Source organism: Terrapene carolina, unplaced genomic scaffold, assembly GCF_002925995.2.
Source record: "Terrapene carolina triunguis isolate 2854851 unplaced genomic scaffold, T_m_triunguis-2.0 Scaffold612, whole genome shotgun sequence".
NCBI classification, from domain to species: Eukaryota; Metazoa; Chordata; order Testudines; family Emydidae; genus Terrapene; species Terrapene triunguis.
The window spans coordinates 922,907-941,420 of record NW_020664963.1 but is presented as its reverse complement, the minus strand read 5'-3'; the positions used below and the strand labels follow the sequence as shown (position 1 = coordinate 941,420).

Below are 18,514 nucleotides of genomic sequence, written 5' to 3'. Positions count from 1 at the left end.
ATGGAATATAGTAATCAGTTGGCTAAAAATACACATGGTGAGCCAGAAAAGAACTGGCTATTTCCCACATGCTTCTTTGCTGCCAGGGGAGATAATTTCAAGCAGCAGATAAATTATTCTTGCGCAGCACCGATGCTTCAAATATCTGACTGCTGGAACCCATGATCTTGTCATGTTGGGAAGTGGTGGCTGGATACTGACACAGATTATGCTATTAGCAGGTTCTCAACTGGTAGCCAAATTGGTGCATCCTGCCAATACATACTGCTGAGATTAAGACTTGGGTTATTGTCAGTACAGTAGTGAACAGTTAAATTAGCAAGTCTGCTCTCAGTGGTTCTATAATTCCTACAATGAAGTTGTCTCTCACACAAATTTCCAAGCTTGGAAAACCTGTACGGAAGCCAGTGGTCTGGGTATAGGCAGGAAGAGCGCAGCTGTCGTTTGTTGAAGATGTCCTGAAAGAAGAGAACTCTGCATTCTGGAGTCCATATAGGCTGGATGGGATCTTTCCCCTTTGAGAAAGGACAATGGATCCAAACACAGCTCCTTGATGATGATGTGTGGGAGATGAAGTGAGTATTTCTGACTGTTGTATCTTGTCTATTTTACGACTTTCTGGTGTTATTCGTATGGGGTCACATCAAGGCATTTTTGTATAGAGCTTGCTTCTCCATTGCCTTGTAACTTGTGTTGCCATTTATTCTTGTGCCATCTGGGTGTACAACAACAACAACAATAATTATTATTTTTATTATCTGGAAACGCCAAACAAAAATGAACCCCACTGTGCTACGCACTGCACAGACATATAGGGAAAGCCAGTCCCCACCTAAAGATAGAAATGACAAAGAAAGGTTAAGAGGAGAAAGAGAGGTACAGAGAGGGGAAGGAACTGTCACAAGGCCACACAGCAGGCCTGTGACAAAGCCGGGAATAGAAACCCCAGGTTCCCGCTAACATTCTGCTTTTGTAGCATTTTGCACACCTTTTTCTCTGCTGTAAATGAGAACACAAGGTGCAATACACAGAGAATTGAACCACGAGTCTGGTATGTTGTCCAGGAAATCCCACCTTGTAAAGAGAGCTGTAAACCCAGGAATTTTACCTGGCTGTTGCATCGTCATACCTAACTAGGAATCACATTGCATTCCCTGGCTAAACCAACAACTTCCTCCTTTGCATCACCCCCCCCCCCCCGCCCCAGTGCTTATCAGACTCAGATCTGCTAACTGAAGGGACAGTGCCAAGCTTCTCTGACTTTTCATTCTGGTCATCCTCCTGAGTCAAGGCACTGATGAGAGACAGATCATATTCTGGCTCTTGCATTGCCAAGCAATTTTCATTTACATGGCCAGCTTCTAACTTATAGACCCATGGAAGGCAGCAGGACTGCAAAGTTGCCTTTATTCCTTGACTTCCATTGACCTCATTCACACCAGGCTGAGTGAGAGGGGATTCAGCCCTGTTGGATGAGGAATTACACCACAGAGAAATATGAGCCCCAGTGTTATTAATTTTCTTTTATTTCACACCACAAACCTACATGATGCTTCATAAAACATAGAGCAAAACCCTTTCTAAGCCTTGTAGATCTTAAAAATCTAAGAAACATTGACATTTCACATTTCTCATTTAAGAGACTAGAAAAGCCACTCCTGTCAGATTCTGTACTAACACCACAATTTAGGTCACTGTTTTATTAAGTAGTGTAAAATAATGCCTAATACACAAATATGTCATTCAATAAATGCCATCAATAGATCTGATTTTCCCATGCCTTACACCATGCGTTAAGAATTGTTGCATGATGAATGCAAACTGGGTGTAAAATGGTACCAAATCCAGTAGTAATCTCTGGCAACTACTTTATATTCTTTTTGTATAGGTGTAAAAATGTCTCTTCTCTTTGCTTCTCTTCTCACTTTATCTTGCTTCCCAACACTTATCTCAGCATCTTTGACATAAAATAGTTTGCCCATAGAAATAGGTTCTGACTAGTCTCCATTTTGGGGGTATAAAAACCTGCTGAGGGTAGGGTTATTTTTCTCTTTGCTTGTTTTGTTTGTTTCAGGTCTTTTTATAGTTCTTTTGCTTTGGATGCATTTTTCGGTGGTTGTTTTTTACTGATTAATTTTTCAGGGTAGGTAGGTATAGGGGTAGGTATGGTATAGGGCAATGGTTTTCAAACTTTTTTTCTGATGACCCAGTTTAAGAAAATTGTTGATGCCCATGACCCAATGGAGCTGGGGATAAGGAGTTTGGGGTGTGGGAGGGGCTCAAGGCTGGGGCAGAGGGTTGCGATGTGGAAGTGAGGGCTGCAGGATGTGGTCAGGAATGAGGGGGCTCCAGGTTTGGGGGGGAGGCTCAGGGCTGGGGCATTGGGTTGGGGTGCAGCAGGGAGTCAGTGCTCTGTGCTGGGGGTACAGGCTCTGGGGTGGGGCTGGGGATGAGGGGTTTGGGGTGCAGGAATGGGCTCCGGGTTTGGGGGCAGGGGATAGGTGCGCTCAGGGCTGGGGCAGGGGATTGGGGCGCAGGCTTACCTCAGGCGGCTCCCGGTCAGTGGCGCAGCGGGGGTGCAGAGGCAGGCTTCCTGCCTGTCCCGGAACCGTGGATTGCGCTGCACCCTGGAAGCGGCCAGCAGCAGGTCTGGCTCCTAAGCGGAGGTGTGCAAGCGGCTCCAAGCAGCTCTTGCCCACAGGCATCACCCCCCCATCACCTGCTGCTGGCCAGTTCCTGGCCAATGGGAGTGCGAAGCCAGTGCTCAGGGCAGTGCAGCATGCGGAGGCCCATGGCCCCCCCCACCCAGGAGCCGGACCTGCTGCTGGCCGCTTCCGGGGCACAGTGCGGTGTCAGAACAGGTAGGGACTAGCCAGCCTTAGCCATGCAGCACTGCCGCCGGGACTTTTAACGGCCCAGTCGGTGATGCTGACCAGAGCCGCCGTGGCCCAGTGCCTTACATTCTGCAACCCAGTACTGGGTCGTGACCCACAGTTTGAAAACCACTGGTATAGGGCATGCTGTTGGCACAAAGCGTGAAGCAGGGAAGAGCAAACCTTGAAATATTATTAAAGATGATGGACAAATAAATTAACATTGTCAAAGTACATAGCAGATTTAGGTGGCCAATTCCAATTAATTTTAGTCTGCTTTGAAAATATAAGCCTACATGTTCAGATCAGATCATCATATGCTTGGGAGAAAATAAAAATAAAAGTATGCCTTGTTTCACTTTTGTGGTTTAGTTATTTTGCATCATCATTAACTTCTGCTACTCTATTTTCATTGTTGTTGTCATCTTTTTGATAGATTCATAGATTTCAAAGCCAGATGGGACCATTATGGATCACCTAATCTGGCCTCCTGCATAACATAGGCCAAAGAACCTCACCCAGTGATTCACATATCAATCCCAATGATTCAATCTTGTTTTAGAGGCTCTTCTCCTTCTTTATGTTCTTGTTCGTCATCTTCATCTTCTTCCTCACCATTTTTTTCTCCATCCTCTCCTGCATCTTCTCCATTATTATTTACAGTTATCTATTTATTAAACCTCATGTTTCCCACTGCAATTCTGAGTAAAGTTCTCAATAACACTTGAAAATATGTTGGTTTCATTATTTTATTGTTCTCTGTCTAGGTAAGGATCATAGCAGGTATGGAAGCAAGGAACGGGACACGCGTGACTGAATTCATCCTGATAGGTTTCCCTAGCCCCCGCGAGGTGGAGATTTTCCTTTTCATGCTATTCTTCATCATCCTGGTGGTGGCAATGATTGGGAACTCCATCATCATCACCTTAATATGCACTGACTACCGCCTGCAGTCACCCATGTATTTCTTCCTCTGCAACCTGTCCCTCATTGAAATACTCATGACTATGACTGTGGTCCCGAAAATGCTGGAGAACTTCCTATCGGAGAGGAAGACCATCTCCTTTTATGGGTGCCTGGCTCAATCCTACTTCTATTTCCTGCTGGGAATCTCGGAGTATGTCCTGTTGGCCATGATGTCCTATGATCGGTATGTGGCCATATGTTACCCACTGAGCTACAGCACCATCATGAATGGAAAGGTCTGCGTCTGGTTGGTGGTGGGGTCATGGATGGGGGGATTCTTCTCTGTCTTGGTCCCTACCGAGATCAAACTTGGATTGTCCTACTGTGGCCCCAACATCATCAACCATTTCTTCTGTGACAGCGCCCCCTTGTTGCACCTCGCCTGTGCTGACACCCGGCTGGTGGAATTCATTGACTTCATCATCTCGCTGCCTGTGTTGCTAGGCTCCCTGCTGCTGACAGTCATCTCCTATATGTATATTATCTGCACCATCATCCGGATCCCATCTGCCAAGGGCAGGCAGAAAGCTTTCTCCACCTGCGCCTCTCATTTCACTGTGGTCACCATCGGCTATGGCACCTCCATCTTCATCTACGTCAGGCCCTCGCAAGCCAGCTCCATGAACTTCAACAAGGTCGCCTCTCTGATGACCACTGCAGTGACCCCCATACTCAACCCACTCATATTCAGCCTCAGGAACCAGAAGGTCAAGGAGGCATTGAGAGACTCAATTGCCAAGTGCCTGGGGCTCATCAAACACACAATCTGAGCTGGGCTAAGAAGGAGAGAGTGCAGAAGTATTGAGGCTTGGTATTCCCTAGTACATCTGCTTCACAATGGGCATGATTGTTTGAGGTGCAGACAACCTCCCGGAATTGGCTGAGCACCCACAACTCCACTGCAGTCCTTGAGGATGCTCAGCATTTCCCAAGACGCACCCGGCAGGGTCACAAAGGAAGGCCAATGTTTTCTTTTCAAAGCTGCTCATTGTGTCATTTAGCTGCGCCTTGTGTTTGCAGTGCTGATGGCTGGGTTATAAACTGACAAGTGATTTATAAGTGTCCCACAGCATAAGATTTCCACTGGTCCACCAATATGGGACTTACAGCATCTCAGCTAGGAACAAAAACCGTGATGAAGATGTTGATCGTTTCCTGTGACCAGTGGAGAAGAAGTGGGTGTTTTAGGAGGGAGATATGAAAAAATATACCAGTATGAAAAAAATAAAAGTTTTCTTTCTTTCTTTCTTTTTAAAATCACTCCTTTCATGTCAGTAATGCAGAAGAATCTGCCTTTAGAAGGGAAATATAAAAAAAAATTCCAATCAGAATATATAAAATAAAATGTTCTGCATTTAAAAAGGAAAATACAATGTATGCATCATTTATTTGCTCACAGTATATCCCTTGTGTGAATGTGACCCTCTCTATAATCAGCACTCTACAGATGTGTAAACTGAGGTGCAGAAAGGTAAATCGATTTGCTCCAAGTCGTACAGTGAGTCAGAAAGAGAACCTAGGTTTTGGTAACGTTGAAGTGAAACATTTCATTTCAATCGAACTCGACAAATTTTGCTTTGATTTCAGTCATTTTGACTAAAGGAAAGGATCCACAAAATGTCATGGGAGTTGTGGGAGAAGGGGGGCTCCCTTTTAGCCTTTCCGTGGTGGGAAGTTTCTGAATTTGTGTTAAATCTTCAAAATGTATCCAAGATAAAATGTGTACATTGCTTGCTATATAACCAATAACTGTGTGTTTGTAAGAGGGGCTCCACCCTTACTGGTGACCACAAGACCAGGGAAGTTAAGATAAACAAGAAAGTACAGTTAAGGAAAGTATAGTAGAGAAAAACAACTATGGACTAAAAGTAATCAGTAAATGAAGTGGTCAACATCTATGGGTTAATAACAATTAACCAATGAAAAGACTAATATCACGCATGTTTTTGATATGAATTGGAACCTGTGAAATGCTTTATGCAAATTGGTAGAAATTTCATGAATATGTAATATGGATATGTATAAATATGTTACCATGTAAGGGGGTAGTTGGAACATCATAGGAGAAATTGATCATGACCTGCCTATGCGGCAGGAGACGGTAGCTAGTCCTAACTTTTTCCTACCTATCAGTCACAATCTACTGCTTTATCACTGGCTGTTAACCACAAAAAATGCTTTTGGTTCAAAGAAAGGTTTGAACTAATACACCTCATCAGGTGATACAGACAACCCAACAGTTCTCCCCTCTGCCTGATATGGAGAAGATCTGTGAAGCTGGGTTTTCTGCACTACAAAGTAAAGCTTTTGATACGGTCTCCCACAGTATTCTTGCCAGCAAGTTAAAGAAGTATGGGCTGGATGAATGGACTATAAGGTGGATAGAAAGCTGGCTAGATCGTTGGGCTCAACCAGTAGTGATCATGTCTAGTTGGCAGGCGGTATCAAGCGGAGTGCCCCAAGGGTCAGTCCTGGGGCCGGTTTTGTTCAATGTCTTTATTAATGATCTGGAGGATAGCGTGGATTGCACCCTCAGCAAGTTTGCAGATGACACTAAACTAGGAGGCGTGGTAGATACACTAGAGGGTAGGGATCGGATACAGAGGGACCTAGACAAATTAGAGGATTGGGCCAAAAGAAACCTGATGAGGTTCAACAAGGACAAGTGCAGAGTCCTGCACTTAGTAAGGAAGAATCCCATGCACTGCTACAGACTAGGGACCGAGTGGCTAGGCAGCAGTTCTGCAGAAAAGGACCTAAGGGTTATGGTGGACGAGAAGCTGGATATGAGTCAACAGTGTGCCCTTGTTGCCAAGAAGGCTAACGGCATTTTGGGCTGTATAAGTAGGGGCATTGCCAGGAGATCGAGGGACGTGATCGTTCCCCTCTATTCGGCATTGGTGAGGCCTCATATGAAGTATTGTGTCCAGTTTTGGGCTCCACATTACAAGAAGGATGTGGAAAAATTGGAAAGAGTCCAGCGGAGGGCAACAAAAATGATTAGGGGTCTGGAGCACATGACTTATGAGGAGAGACTGAGGGAACTGGGATTATTTAGTCTGCAGAGGAGAAGAATGAGGGGGGATTTGGTAGCTGCTTTCAACTACCTGAAAGGGGGTTCCAAAGAGGATGGATCTAGATGGATCTAGACTGTTCTCAGTGGTAGCAGATGATAGAACAAGGAGTAATGGTCTCAAGTTGCAGTGGGGGAGGTTTAGGTTGGATATTAGGAAAAACTTTTTCACTAAGAGGGCGGTGAAACACTGGAATGGGTTACCTAGGGAGGTGGTGGAATCGCCTTCCTTAGAGGTTTTTAAGGTCAGGGTTGACAAAGCCCTGGCTGGGATGATCTAGTTGAGGATTAGGTCCTGCTTTGAGCAGGGGGTTGGACTAGATGACCTCCTGAGGTCCCTTCCAACCCTGATATTCTATGATTCTATGACAGGGAACAAGAGATGTGGCTGAAACAAAAAACATGTTTAATAACGTACATATCAGATGCTGTAACTGCTCTTTCTTCTTTTCTTTGTCTTTAATAAAAGGTTTAAAGGATTTTTAATGGTGTGTTTGCCGTAGGAACTAAGCAGGCTGAGGCATGTGCATACGAAACCCTGAACCTTGTTTAACACTGTTTGATATTGGACACTGATTGGGTCCATGTATTCCATCGAAATTAAAATAACACTACTATTTTAGACACCTAAATTGAAAATTTAGGCACCACTGAGGTCCTCAAAGCTCCCACTTAGCTGTTACCGAGCTCTATAAGTGCCTTAATTCACTTGATGCCGAAAGTTTTGCTGCAAAAGTCCCTTGAGTGCCTATGTTTCTACCATGATACATGTACACCGCAGCCTCACTCAAGGTGTTTGGTTGCCTGTCTCAAATCTAAGCCCCAGCCGGATCCTCAAACCACGCAAACATAGACATGACTGCACTTCTTTCTCCTGTGGAACCTGATCTGGTAGATGGGCTCTGAACACGCCTAAATCCACAGAAGACAGTGTAGAGTGCTGTGAGGATTTCCCTCAGATCTAAGCTGGGAAGGAATAGATTTTTATTGATAAATATCGCTAACCGGCGATTTCACCAAACACAAAATACGACAAAAAAAATGTTTCCATCGATAATCAAAATTGACTGACAGGCAAAGTAAGCAAAATGCTACCTGAGCACTGATTAGAGTTTGATTTAAGGATATTGACCTTGTATATTTTGACATGTGATGTTGCCAATTTGCGTTGTAGCCATTGTTCACTACCTGTTGAGCCCGATGATCTAGCCAGCTTTCTATCTACCTTATAGTCCATTCATCCAGCCCATACTTCTTTAACTTGCTGGCAAAAATACTGTGGGAGACGGTATCAAAAGATTTGCTAAAGTCAAGGAATAACATGTCCACTGCTTTCCTCTCATCAACAGAGCCAATTATCTCATCATAGAAGGCAATTAGGTTAGTCAGGCATGACTTACCCTTGGTGAATCCATGCTGATTGCTTCTGATCACTTTCCTCTCCTCAAAGTGCTTCAAAATTGATTCCTTGAGGACCTGCTCCATGATATTTCCAGGGACTGAGGTGAGGCTGACTGGCCTGTAGTTCCCCAGATCCTCCTTCTTCCTTTTTTTAAAGATGGGCACTACATTAGACTTTTTCCAGTCATCCGGTACCTCCCCCGATTGCCATGAGCAGGGCTGCCTGGGGGGGGCAAGTGGGGCAATTTGCCCTGGGCCCCGCAGGGGCCCCCACGAGAGTTTTCAGGGGCTCCCATGAGAGTTTTCGGCAGGTCTTCGGCGGCAGGTCCTTCAGTGCCACTGAACACACCCAGAGCGAGTGAAGGACCTGCTGCCGAAGACCTGGAGCTTCTTCCGCTCTGGGTCTTCAGTGGCAATTCGGCAGCGAGGACTTCTTCCGCTCCGGGTCTTCGGCAGCAGTTCGGTGGCCGGTCCTTCACTCGCTCCGGGGCCCACCGCCGAAGTCCCCTGAAGATCCAGAGCGGAAGGACCCCCGCCGCCAAAGACCCCAGGTCCCCTGAATCCTCTGGGCGGTCCTGGCCATGCGTTTTTAAAGATAACGGTCAATGGCTCTGCAATCACATCCGCCAACTACTTTAGCACCCTCAGATGCAGCGCATCTGGCCCCATGGACCCTCACTCAGGCTTTGTGAATCCCAGTGATTTTCTAGGTGCCTAAAAGTTAGTTTCTCTGTGAGTCCAGCCCCCAATTCCTATTTATTGTCAATGGGATTTAGGTGCCCGCATCCCTTAGAAAGTTCAAGCCTGCATTGCTACTGATATTTTCAATTAATCACCACTAAAACATAGGGTAAAACAAATGAAAAGACAAAACAAATGTAGAGACAAACTTTATTAACAGCTAACACCTGGGATGGGTTATATATATGTAGACCATATATGCACATATATGCAGAAATAGAAAAGGACAATAGAACTTTCCCCAAGATTTTTACATTTGGACATGTAATGATTCACTCAGCTCTAAGTGAGGGCTCTGGAAACTGGCTGTCTCAGGAAAGAGGAGGACTATAACCATGGTTCTTTCTTTTCAAGTGGGAGATTTTCAAAGGTCTTCAAATTTCCTCAGGACTATAATCATGGTTCTTCAGTCTCTTAAAAATTCCAGCCTGGAATTCCTGGGCTCTATTAGTTGAGCAAAAGCAGGTCTCCTTTAGCTACCAGCAGGTCCCTTATTCTCTTCTAGCTCACAGAGGGGGACGTAATACAATTATGAACATATGACACAGTCCTGGCAGTTACGAAAAAGGCTAATATTATTCTGGGGTGTATTAACAGGAGTGTTGTACACAATACACGGGAGGGAATTTTCTTGCTGTACTCAGCACTGGCGAGGCCTCAGCTGGAGTCCTGTGTCCTGTTCTGGGTGCCACACCTAAGGGGGAGGAGTGCAGCAAAAATAAGCAAAGGTTTAGAAAGCCTGACCTGTGAGGAAAAGATAAAACAACTAGGCATGTTTAATGTTGAGAAAAGAAAACTGAGGGGAGACCTGAGAACAGTTTGCAAATATGCTAAGGTCTGTTCTAAAGAGGACAGAGATCCATGGTTCTCCATGTCCACTGAAGGCAGGACAAAAACCAATGGGCTGGATCTGCAGCAAGGGAGATTTAGGTTGATATTAGTGAAAACGTTCAAACTCTCAGGGAAGTTAAGCTCCCAGATCCTGGTGTGCTGACACAGGAAGGGCTAATTCTGCACCCTGCTTCTCCATGGGGCCACCTGGGCAGCGGCAGGCTCCCAAACGGTCTGCCTGCCACCAGCCATAAGAAGTAGGGGTTAGCTTCACAAAGGGAGGAGGGCTAGATCAGGGGGGAGGGATAGCTCAGTGGTTTGAGCATTGGCCTGCTAAACCCAGCGTTGAGTTCAATCCTTGAATGGGCCTTTTAGGGATCTGGGGCAAAAAAATAGTTGGGGATTGGTCCTGCTTTGAGCAGGGGGTTGGACTAGATGACCTCCTGAGGTCCTTTCCAACCCTGATATTTTATGCAAAACAAAACTAGTCCTTCAAAAAGGGAAGGAATGAGATGACTTTCCAGTCATCTTAAGCAAATTTTCCTGCTTTTAAATAAACGTACAAGTCTACCTATCTGGTTGCATCACAAGGTTTGAATTACTAAATGGAAATATTTCACTTTAAAACTCTACTCCTAGGGAATGTGTGCTGTTATTGAGGGGCACCTTGGTCTCATTTGTAAACTACTTCCAGCATTGGAAAACCAGAAACTTTGCCATGTGGGACCTAGGCATGGGGATGCTGAGAATCACCTCAACTAACTTCTAGGTGCCTAGAAAATCACTGGGATTCCCCAGAGGAGCCTGATCCGGCAGGCAAGCTCAGAGCATGCTTACAGGATCAGGCCTCACAGGTGAGTAAGGTAGAGGAACCCCTATATTACCCTGTCACTCTGGGGCTCGGGAGGCTGGATTCCTGGCGAGGGGCTGCAGTGCACATGCCCAGAGGCAGAAACATAGGGCTGAGGGAACTTTCACTGCAAAAATTCAGATGCTGGGTGAGTTTAGGATCCTACAGATTTCAAGGGTAGCTGAGTGGGGACTTTATGAATCCCAGTGGGGCCTGCTTATGGGATTTAGGCACCTCTCGTGGCAGTGAGGTGCCTAAATCCTTTTGTGATGCTAGCCCTTGGTGCCTAATTCCCTTAGGCCCCTTTGACCATGACAGACTTGGTTTCTCTCCGGGCCAGATTCTCTCCTGATGTAAATTATTTCAATGAAATCATGTCAGTTTACATCAACTGAGGATCTACCTATCTACCTTCCCAACTTTCTCACCAAGATATTTTACACCAGCTTCCTTTCTGTGCCATCACCCAATCTGGCTACTGTCCATGTAAGAGCCTTCTTCCCTACCAGCCTTCACCCCATCCCAGTCAGTGTTCCCCCATCCCACTCCCCAATTCCTTCCTCCTCCTCACCCCCACTCCTTCCTCTGTAACCCCCACCTTACAGAACTGTGACTCTGGATTCATACACCCTCCGTCCGTTCATCCAGCAGTGGCCTACTCCCCCCGCTCCCCAATCTCTCCTTTTCTCCAGTTCCTGTCCTCTGATACTCTTTTCCCATATCTCATTGCCTAGTTAACTCAGTGTACAGGGGGAGTTCCAGTCACCGAAATGATTTGAGGGCTGGAAAAGAAGAAAGTAAGAGAATTAAAGACCTCAATCTCTTTCACTTTCTAAAACGAAGATCCAGAAGTTACTTGATCGAAGTGCATGTGTACCTTCATGGGGAGAGGCTACTGAGTATTTAAGGGTTGTTTAATCCAGCAGAGAAAGGAGTAACAAGAACCAATGGCTGGAAGTTAAAGCCAAACAAATTCAAATTAGAAATAAGGCCCACATTTCTCTGTGGGGGTGGTTAACGGCTGGAACAAACTCCCAAGGGAAGTGGTGGATCTCCATTTCCTGAAGTCTTCAGCTCCAGAATGGATGTGTTCAGTCAAACCCAAATGAATGGGCTCAATATAGGAGTAACTTGGGGAAATTTTGTGCCCTGTGATATGCAAGGGGTCAGACTAGTCTCTTCTGGCCTTAAAATCTATGAATGCTGTTATTAATCAGTGAATTGCATAACCCATGTTTAACGCTGTAAAGCATTTTGCCCTATAATATACCAATCAGAGAACTGCTCTGCCAGACCATTTCCTATGGAATCCCATGGGCCTGGTTGAGAGGTCTCAGCCAGACAAGACTGAACCCAGCTATGTATGAAAAATACTTTACTAAATAAAGTTCATTTTGTTATCAGATATTTGTAACTAACCTATCATGATGCAAATTGCCTCCCATTAATTGTATTGGTCCCTTCATTCTGGAACTTTCTGCCTACTCCATTGTCCCTCTCTGCCAGTGACAGAAAGAGATGCCATTGTACTGAACAGCCATACAGATGTCAAGCTAGTAACATGATTAAAGATTACCCCTAGGAGGAAATGTTACAGAATCAATGTCTAACAGTGTTTCATAGCTGGTGAATGTCAGAGATTTCATTGAGGCTACCACAGATTTTCACTAGCTAGGAAGCTGGCCCATTGACTCTAATGATGTGACACTAATTTACCCTAGCTGGAGTTCTGGCCCCATTGACTCCAATGGAGCTACAGCTTATGGGATCTGGTTTTATTGAATCTGATTTACACCAGTTAAGAATCTGGTTCATTAACGTTAATGGAGTTTTGGTGTTTTACACCAGCTTTGGATCTGGTTCACTGTTTATTTTCTTGTCTCTACACAGTCTTCAGACAAAGAATCTGTGATTCTTTAGGGAGCTAGTCCCAAGGGTTACTCAAAAGCATAGATATACTCAGCGTTCTGTCAACACGGTAGTCCTTCGAAAAGAGAAGAGGGAGGCTTCCTTGTTCCTATTTGAAGGTAGGTTAAGCATTTCTAGCTTCCACACACAGCAGGTTCACTGGAATTTGCTTTGCTGACCTGTTTCTCCTTTCCTTGCATCTCATGTGCTCATTGACATCTGTGCAAAGTGGGTGGAAAACACCAAGTGAGAATTCTACCCTCATTTCAGCCACTGGAAACATTTTATGTTCACTTTGCAAAGATGTACATGACAATGCAAGGCAGAAAGTAATGAAGAATCACTGGCCATATTCTTCTTTTAATTGAACTGAAGTAATCCTGCAGTAGCTCCATGAAAGTCAGTGCATCAGATCCGATGTAAATCAACATAGCTTTATTTATGTCAATAGAGTTATGTTGACTTAAACTAGATGAGGATCTGACCCAAAAGATTTACTCTAGATTTAGGAGGCCATATCTACAGAATGGGGGACTATATCCTGGAAAGCAGGACCTCTGAAAAGTATTCAGGGTCATAGTGGACAAGCCACTCAGCATGAGCTCCCAGTGTGATGTGGCAAAAAGGGCTAATACATACTTTGGAAGTACAAGCCAGGGAGTAGGAGCAGGAAGGTGATTTTACCTCTGTGTATGGCATTGGAAAGACGGATTCTGGAATACTGCTCTCTGAATACTGAATCCAGTTCTCATGTCCACATTTTTAAAAGGCTGCTGAAAAATTGGAGAGGGACAGAAAGGAGCCACAAAAATGTGTGAGGGCTGGAGAACATGCCTGACTGACAATTAGAGACTTAAAGTGCTTGATCTAATTAGCTTATCAAAAAGATGGTTGAGCAGTGAGTTGATATGGTGTGTGCTTTTATGGGGGGGGGGGGAATACAGGGTACTAAAGCCTCATTAATCTAGCAAGGAAAGGTACAACAAGAACCAATGGCTGTAAACCAAAGGTAGACAAATTACAATTAGAAATTAGTTACAATTTTGAGAGAGGTTTCTTAACCACTGGAACAATCTACCTAGGGAAGAGGTAGATTCTCCACTTCTTGATTTCTTCAGGTTCCTTTATGGAAGACATGCTGTAGTCAAACCCAAGTTATTAGACTCAATACAGTGATAACTGAGTGATATTTAATGGCCTATGGTTTAATGGAAATCAGACCAGTACCCTTCTGACATTAAACTCTTTGAATCCATGAGTTTACACTGAGATCAGATTCTGGCCTTAAATGTCTTAAGAAACAGGATTTACTCTGGAATTACTCTAGTGTCACTAAGAGTAGAATGCTGCCCAGAATAAGAGTCAGACCTTGGGACCAGATCCTCAACTGGTGTAAAAATAACCTAGTGCCCCTAACTTCACTATACCAATTTACAGAAGCTGAACATCTGACCCAACCAGCTGAGGATCTGACCCATTAAGTCTAACTTCCATTTTTACTCATCTCTTTCATAGCAGAGAAATATTTATACGCTGTGGGCCAGATTTTCAAAGGTCTAAAGATGCAGATAGGTGCCCTGTGAGATTGTCAAAAACACCTAAACAGATTAGACACCTAACTCCCATTGAAATCAAATGAGAGTTACGCATTTTATCTGCTTGGGATTTTTAAAAATCCCACTAGGGATCTATCTGTATCTTTAGGGGCCAAACTACCTTTGGAAATCTGGCTGTATCGACATATGTTACACAGAAGTGAAATATATAGTACCTAGAAAATTGCTCTGAACTCCAGTTAAGAAAGAGAAATAACATAAAGGAACCAATACAGGTGGAATTACAGGCCTGAGCTATTGGGAAAGATCCTTAACTGGTGTAAATTGCAGTAGTTCCATTGACCTCAGTGCAATAACATTGAGTTACACCAGCTAATGGCCCAAGATGGGAAAATTTTGAAAGATACAAATGAATTAGTTGCCCAACTCTCCTTGAACATTGACTGGAGTTGGAGGACTAACTTCCCACGGTACCTTTGGAAATTTTCCTCCGCTCGAATCACGGTAGTGCTTTGAATCTCCCACCAAGACGAGGGCTCTGTCCTAGGCATTGCACTGATCCAGGATAAAAGACAGTTCCTCTGTCAATGATTTTCATTGAATCATAGAAATATAGGCTTGCAAGAGAGAGGTAATCAAGTCCAGCCTCCCACATTGAGGCAGGACCAAGTAAACCTAGATCATCCCTGATTGGTGTTTGTCTAGCCTGCTTCCTCCAATGACAGGGATTACACAACCTCCCTTGGAAGCCTTGGGTTTTATGATCTACTACCTGAACCACATGGGCAGAGCTCAAAGCATGGGCCCCTAATGCTCAAGCTAAGGCTGGGAAATTCAGTGGGATTTGGTGGTTTCACTCTCTTAGGATACTTTGAAAAACCACAGCCTGTAGTGTTAAGGTAGGAGCAGCAGCAGACTCATAAAGCTTTTATGTGAACTAGCCACTAGAGAAGGATGAAGAGAATATACACTCTCCTACCATGGGTTACAGCAGCATCCACATAACCCGAGTACACCCTGTACCTGCGGTAGGATGTATTGATTTTATAAGTGTAAAGGTGCATGACTCATGGCTGCGGCACTTCCTGTTGGTCATCTCAGGGAATTAGCTCTTTTCCAGCCTGGGCGCCCTCTGCAGGCCGGTGTCCTACTTGTAGCTGGCCCCCGTGTCCCTCCCGGACCCCTTTACCCAGGGGGCTGCCCCCTGGCAATACCCCCACCAGTGCCCATGGGTCTCCCCTCTCTGGGAACCCCCCAACCCTCTAATCCCCACCTTGCCTCAGTCGTGAGCTACTGCCGATCACCGTCTAGCCCCCGCTCACTGGGGCAGACTGCAGTGTAAAAACCACTCATCATAGGCAAGGGGGGTCTGGACCAGCTGCCTTCCTCTACCACCCAGTACCTCTGTGGACCTAGGACCAGGCCCTGCAGCCTGGGGAGTTGCCAGCTTGGAGCTCCCCTGCTCCTCTGGCCTTTCCCCAGCCCTGCTTCACTCCCAGTACCCTTTCTGCAGGCAGCCAGGCCCTGCTCTCTCCCAGCCTGGAGAGAGACTCCTCAGGCTCTGGCTCACAGCCTTTTCATACAGACCAGCTGTGGCCTGACTGGGGTGAGGCCCAGCTGCAGCCGCTTCCCCAATCAGCCCAGCTTTTAGAGCTCCAGCCCTCTGCAGGGCTGCTTTTACCACTGCAGCCCTCTTTCAGGGCTGATTTCCAGCCCTTCAGGGCAGGAGCGGGTGACCACCCCGCTACAATAAGTAAGGAAATATAATTAGCAACTACCTCTCTCTCAATTACAAGATCAAACAACCTACTTTGCACATTGTATATAACCAATAAATACACAGGAATCATCCATCTTAGAATCATAGAATATCAGGGTTGGAAGGGACCTCAGGAGGTCATCTAGTCCAACCCCCTGCTCAAAGCAGGACCAATTCCCAACTAAATCATCCCAGCCAGGGCTTTGTCAAGCCGGGCCTTAAAAACCTCCAAGGAAGGAGATTCCACCACCTCCCTAGGTAAAGCATTCCAGTGCTTCACCACCCTCCTAGTGAAATAGTGTTTCCTAATATCCAACCTAGACCTCCCCCACTGCAACTTGAGACCATTGATCCTTGTTCTGTCATCTGACACCACTGAGAACAGCCGAGCTCCATCCTCTTTGGAACCCCCCCTCAGGTAGTTGAAAGCAGCTGTCAAATCCCCCCTCATTCTTCTCTTCTGGAGACTAAACAATCCCAGTTCCCTCAGCCTCTCCTCATCAGTCATGTGCTCCAGACTCCTAATCATTTTTGTTGCCCTCCACTGGACTCTTTCCAATATTTCCACATCCTTCTTGTAGTGTGGGGCCCAAAACTGGACAGAGTACTCCAGATGAAGCCTCACCAATGTCGCATAAAGGGGAACGATCACGTCCCTCGATCTGCTGGCAATGCCCCTACTTATACAGCCCAAAATGCCATTAGCCTTCTAGATATCTTAGATACAGTACACACAGAAGGAAGGTGAAAAAGCAACTAATTGGTATGAATGGTCCAGGGACTGGGATATTCTAGTCTGGACCTTGCTGTAGAATACATATTGAGTGCAGTGGTCACATGGCACGGGCTACTGAAATTGCACAGAATCAATCAATGATGAGTTATTTTCTTCTGCATCTGTCATTTGTTCATGATAAATATTTTACAGCCATAGAAACTAAACAAAAAAGACGAGCAGGAGAAACCGATTCACTGTCCAACTTTCATCTGATTTTTGGTGCTTATTGTTCACTTTCATGCATTTTCCACAGGTTCTTCTTCTACTTCTTCTAAATCTGTTGCTACTTCTTTCTTCCTCTTGTCCATAATTTCCCGACAGATGCCGTATAAAAAGAAAAACTGAATGAAAGCCAAACCGTTCTCACTAGTGGCTTTCTTGCACCTCCAAGAGCTGTAGGTTCTTCTGTTTCTGGTATTTCTATTGATCTACCTCCTCTCCATCATTGGGAACATAGTCATTATTCTACTAATAAAACTCAGTCCCTCCCTCCACACCCCCATGTATTTCTTCCTGGTGAACTTGTCCTTCTTGGAAATGTGTTACACAACCAGCGTGGCCCAACAAATGTTGGTGCACCTCCTTGTAGAGCACAAAAGCATCTCCATCGTGGGTTGTGCATCCCAGATGTATGTTTTCACCATCCTGGGCCACACAGAATGCTGCCTCCTGGCGACCATGGCTTATGTTGGCATATGCCATCCCTTGCAATACACGCTGATCATGAGCAGCAAGGTCTGTATCTGCCTGGATGCTGCCTCTTGGGTCACTGGTTTCCTGGTGGAAGCAGCACAAACCACTTGGATCTTCACTTTGCCCTTCTGTGGCCCTCAACAAATTCACCACTTCTTTTGTGACATCCTGCCCGTGGTGAAGCTGGCCTGTGCAGACACCTCCATGAATGAGATGGCGCTGTTTGGGGTGTCCATGCTGTTTATCATGGGGCCGTTCCTGCTGATTCTGGTCTCCTACGTCTGTATCATCTCCACCATCCTAATGATGCCCTCGGCTGAGAGCCATCACAAAGCCTTCTCCACCTGCTCTACACATCTGATGGTGGTGACATTATTTTTTGGAACAGCCCTTTTCACCTACTTGCAATCCAGGTCCAGCTATTCTCCAGACACCAATAAGATGATTTCCCTGATGTACACTGTCGTGACACCTATGTTAAACCCTATAATATATACCCTGAGGAACAAAGAAGTGAAGGGAGCCTTGAAGAAGACATTAGCAAGAAACTTCTGTCCCTGGCCGAGGTGAAATCAAACCCTGATGTTCCTCACTGCTAAGAGGAAATGTTAATTAATAAATAGTTCAGTTATTGCCATGAGTAGCAAATACAAACAGGCTTGGAAGAATTCAGACTGAGGCTGTGTCTACAATACAGAGACTATGCTGGCAGAGCTACATTAGTGTAGCTGTGCTAGTATAAACCCACGTCATAGAAGCAGTTGACACCAGAAGAGACAGCAGAGACATTGACAATCGTACCCGCATGAGCTGGTATTTAATCGGAGGGCATTAATTTGACACAAGAAGAAGTATCTAGAGTGCATCCAGGATAAATCGAAGGTACCAGATATTCACAGAGCATTAGAAATTTTAGCTCTTCATTAATTTATTGATCTACTAAAGAGCACATGCAATTAGATTTTTAATGCCCTATATAATGACTTTTGTGAGGGGAATTGTCAAAAAACAAAGCAATTCAGAGTGCTCACACTCCTATCTATCTATCTATCTATCTATCTATCTATCTATCTATCTATCTATCT

The 18,514-nt window shown here is 45.1% G+C and overlaps 1 protein-coding gene and 1 pseudogene across 2 annotated transcripts; both read left to right on the top strand.

The window, feature by feature from the left end:
- Positions 1 to 4,609, top strand: LOC112116174 (olfactory receptor 6M1-like). 2 transcript variants are annotated; one of them, XM_026659231.1, is made up of 2 exons: positions 1 to 17; positions 3,670 to 4,609. In XM_026659231.1, the coding sequence occupies exons 1-2, from the start codon at positions 1 to 3 to the stop codon at positions 4,607 to 4,609; spliced, it is 957 nt and encodes a 318-aa protein (XP_026515016.1). The 2 variants fall into 2 exon arrangements, with proteins under 2 accessions (XP_026515016.1, XP_026515017.1); XM_026659232.1 differs by lacking the exon at positions 1 to 17 and having other exon boundaries at positions 3,659 to 4,609.
- A 12,472-nt stretch (positions 4,610 to 17,081) lies between these two features.
- LOC112116175 lies at positions 17,082 to 17,999 on the top strand (annotated as a pseudogene).
- The last annotated feature ends 515 nt before the right edge of the window (positions 18,000 to 18,514 follow it).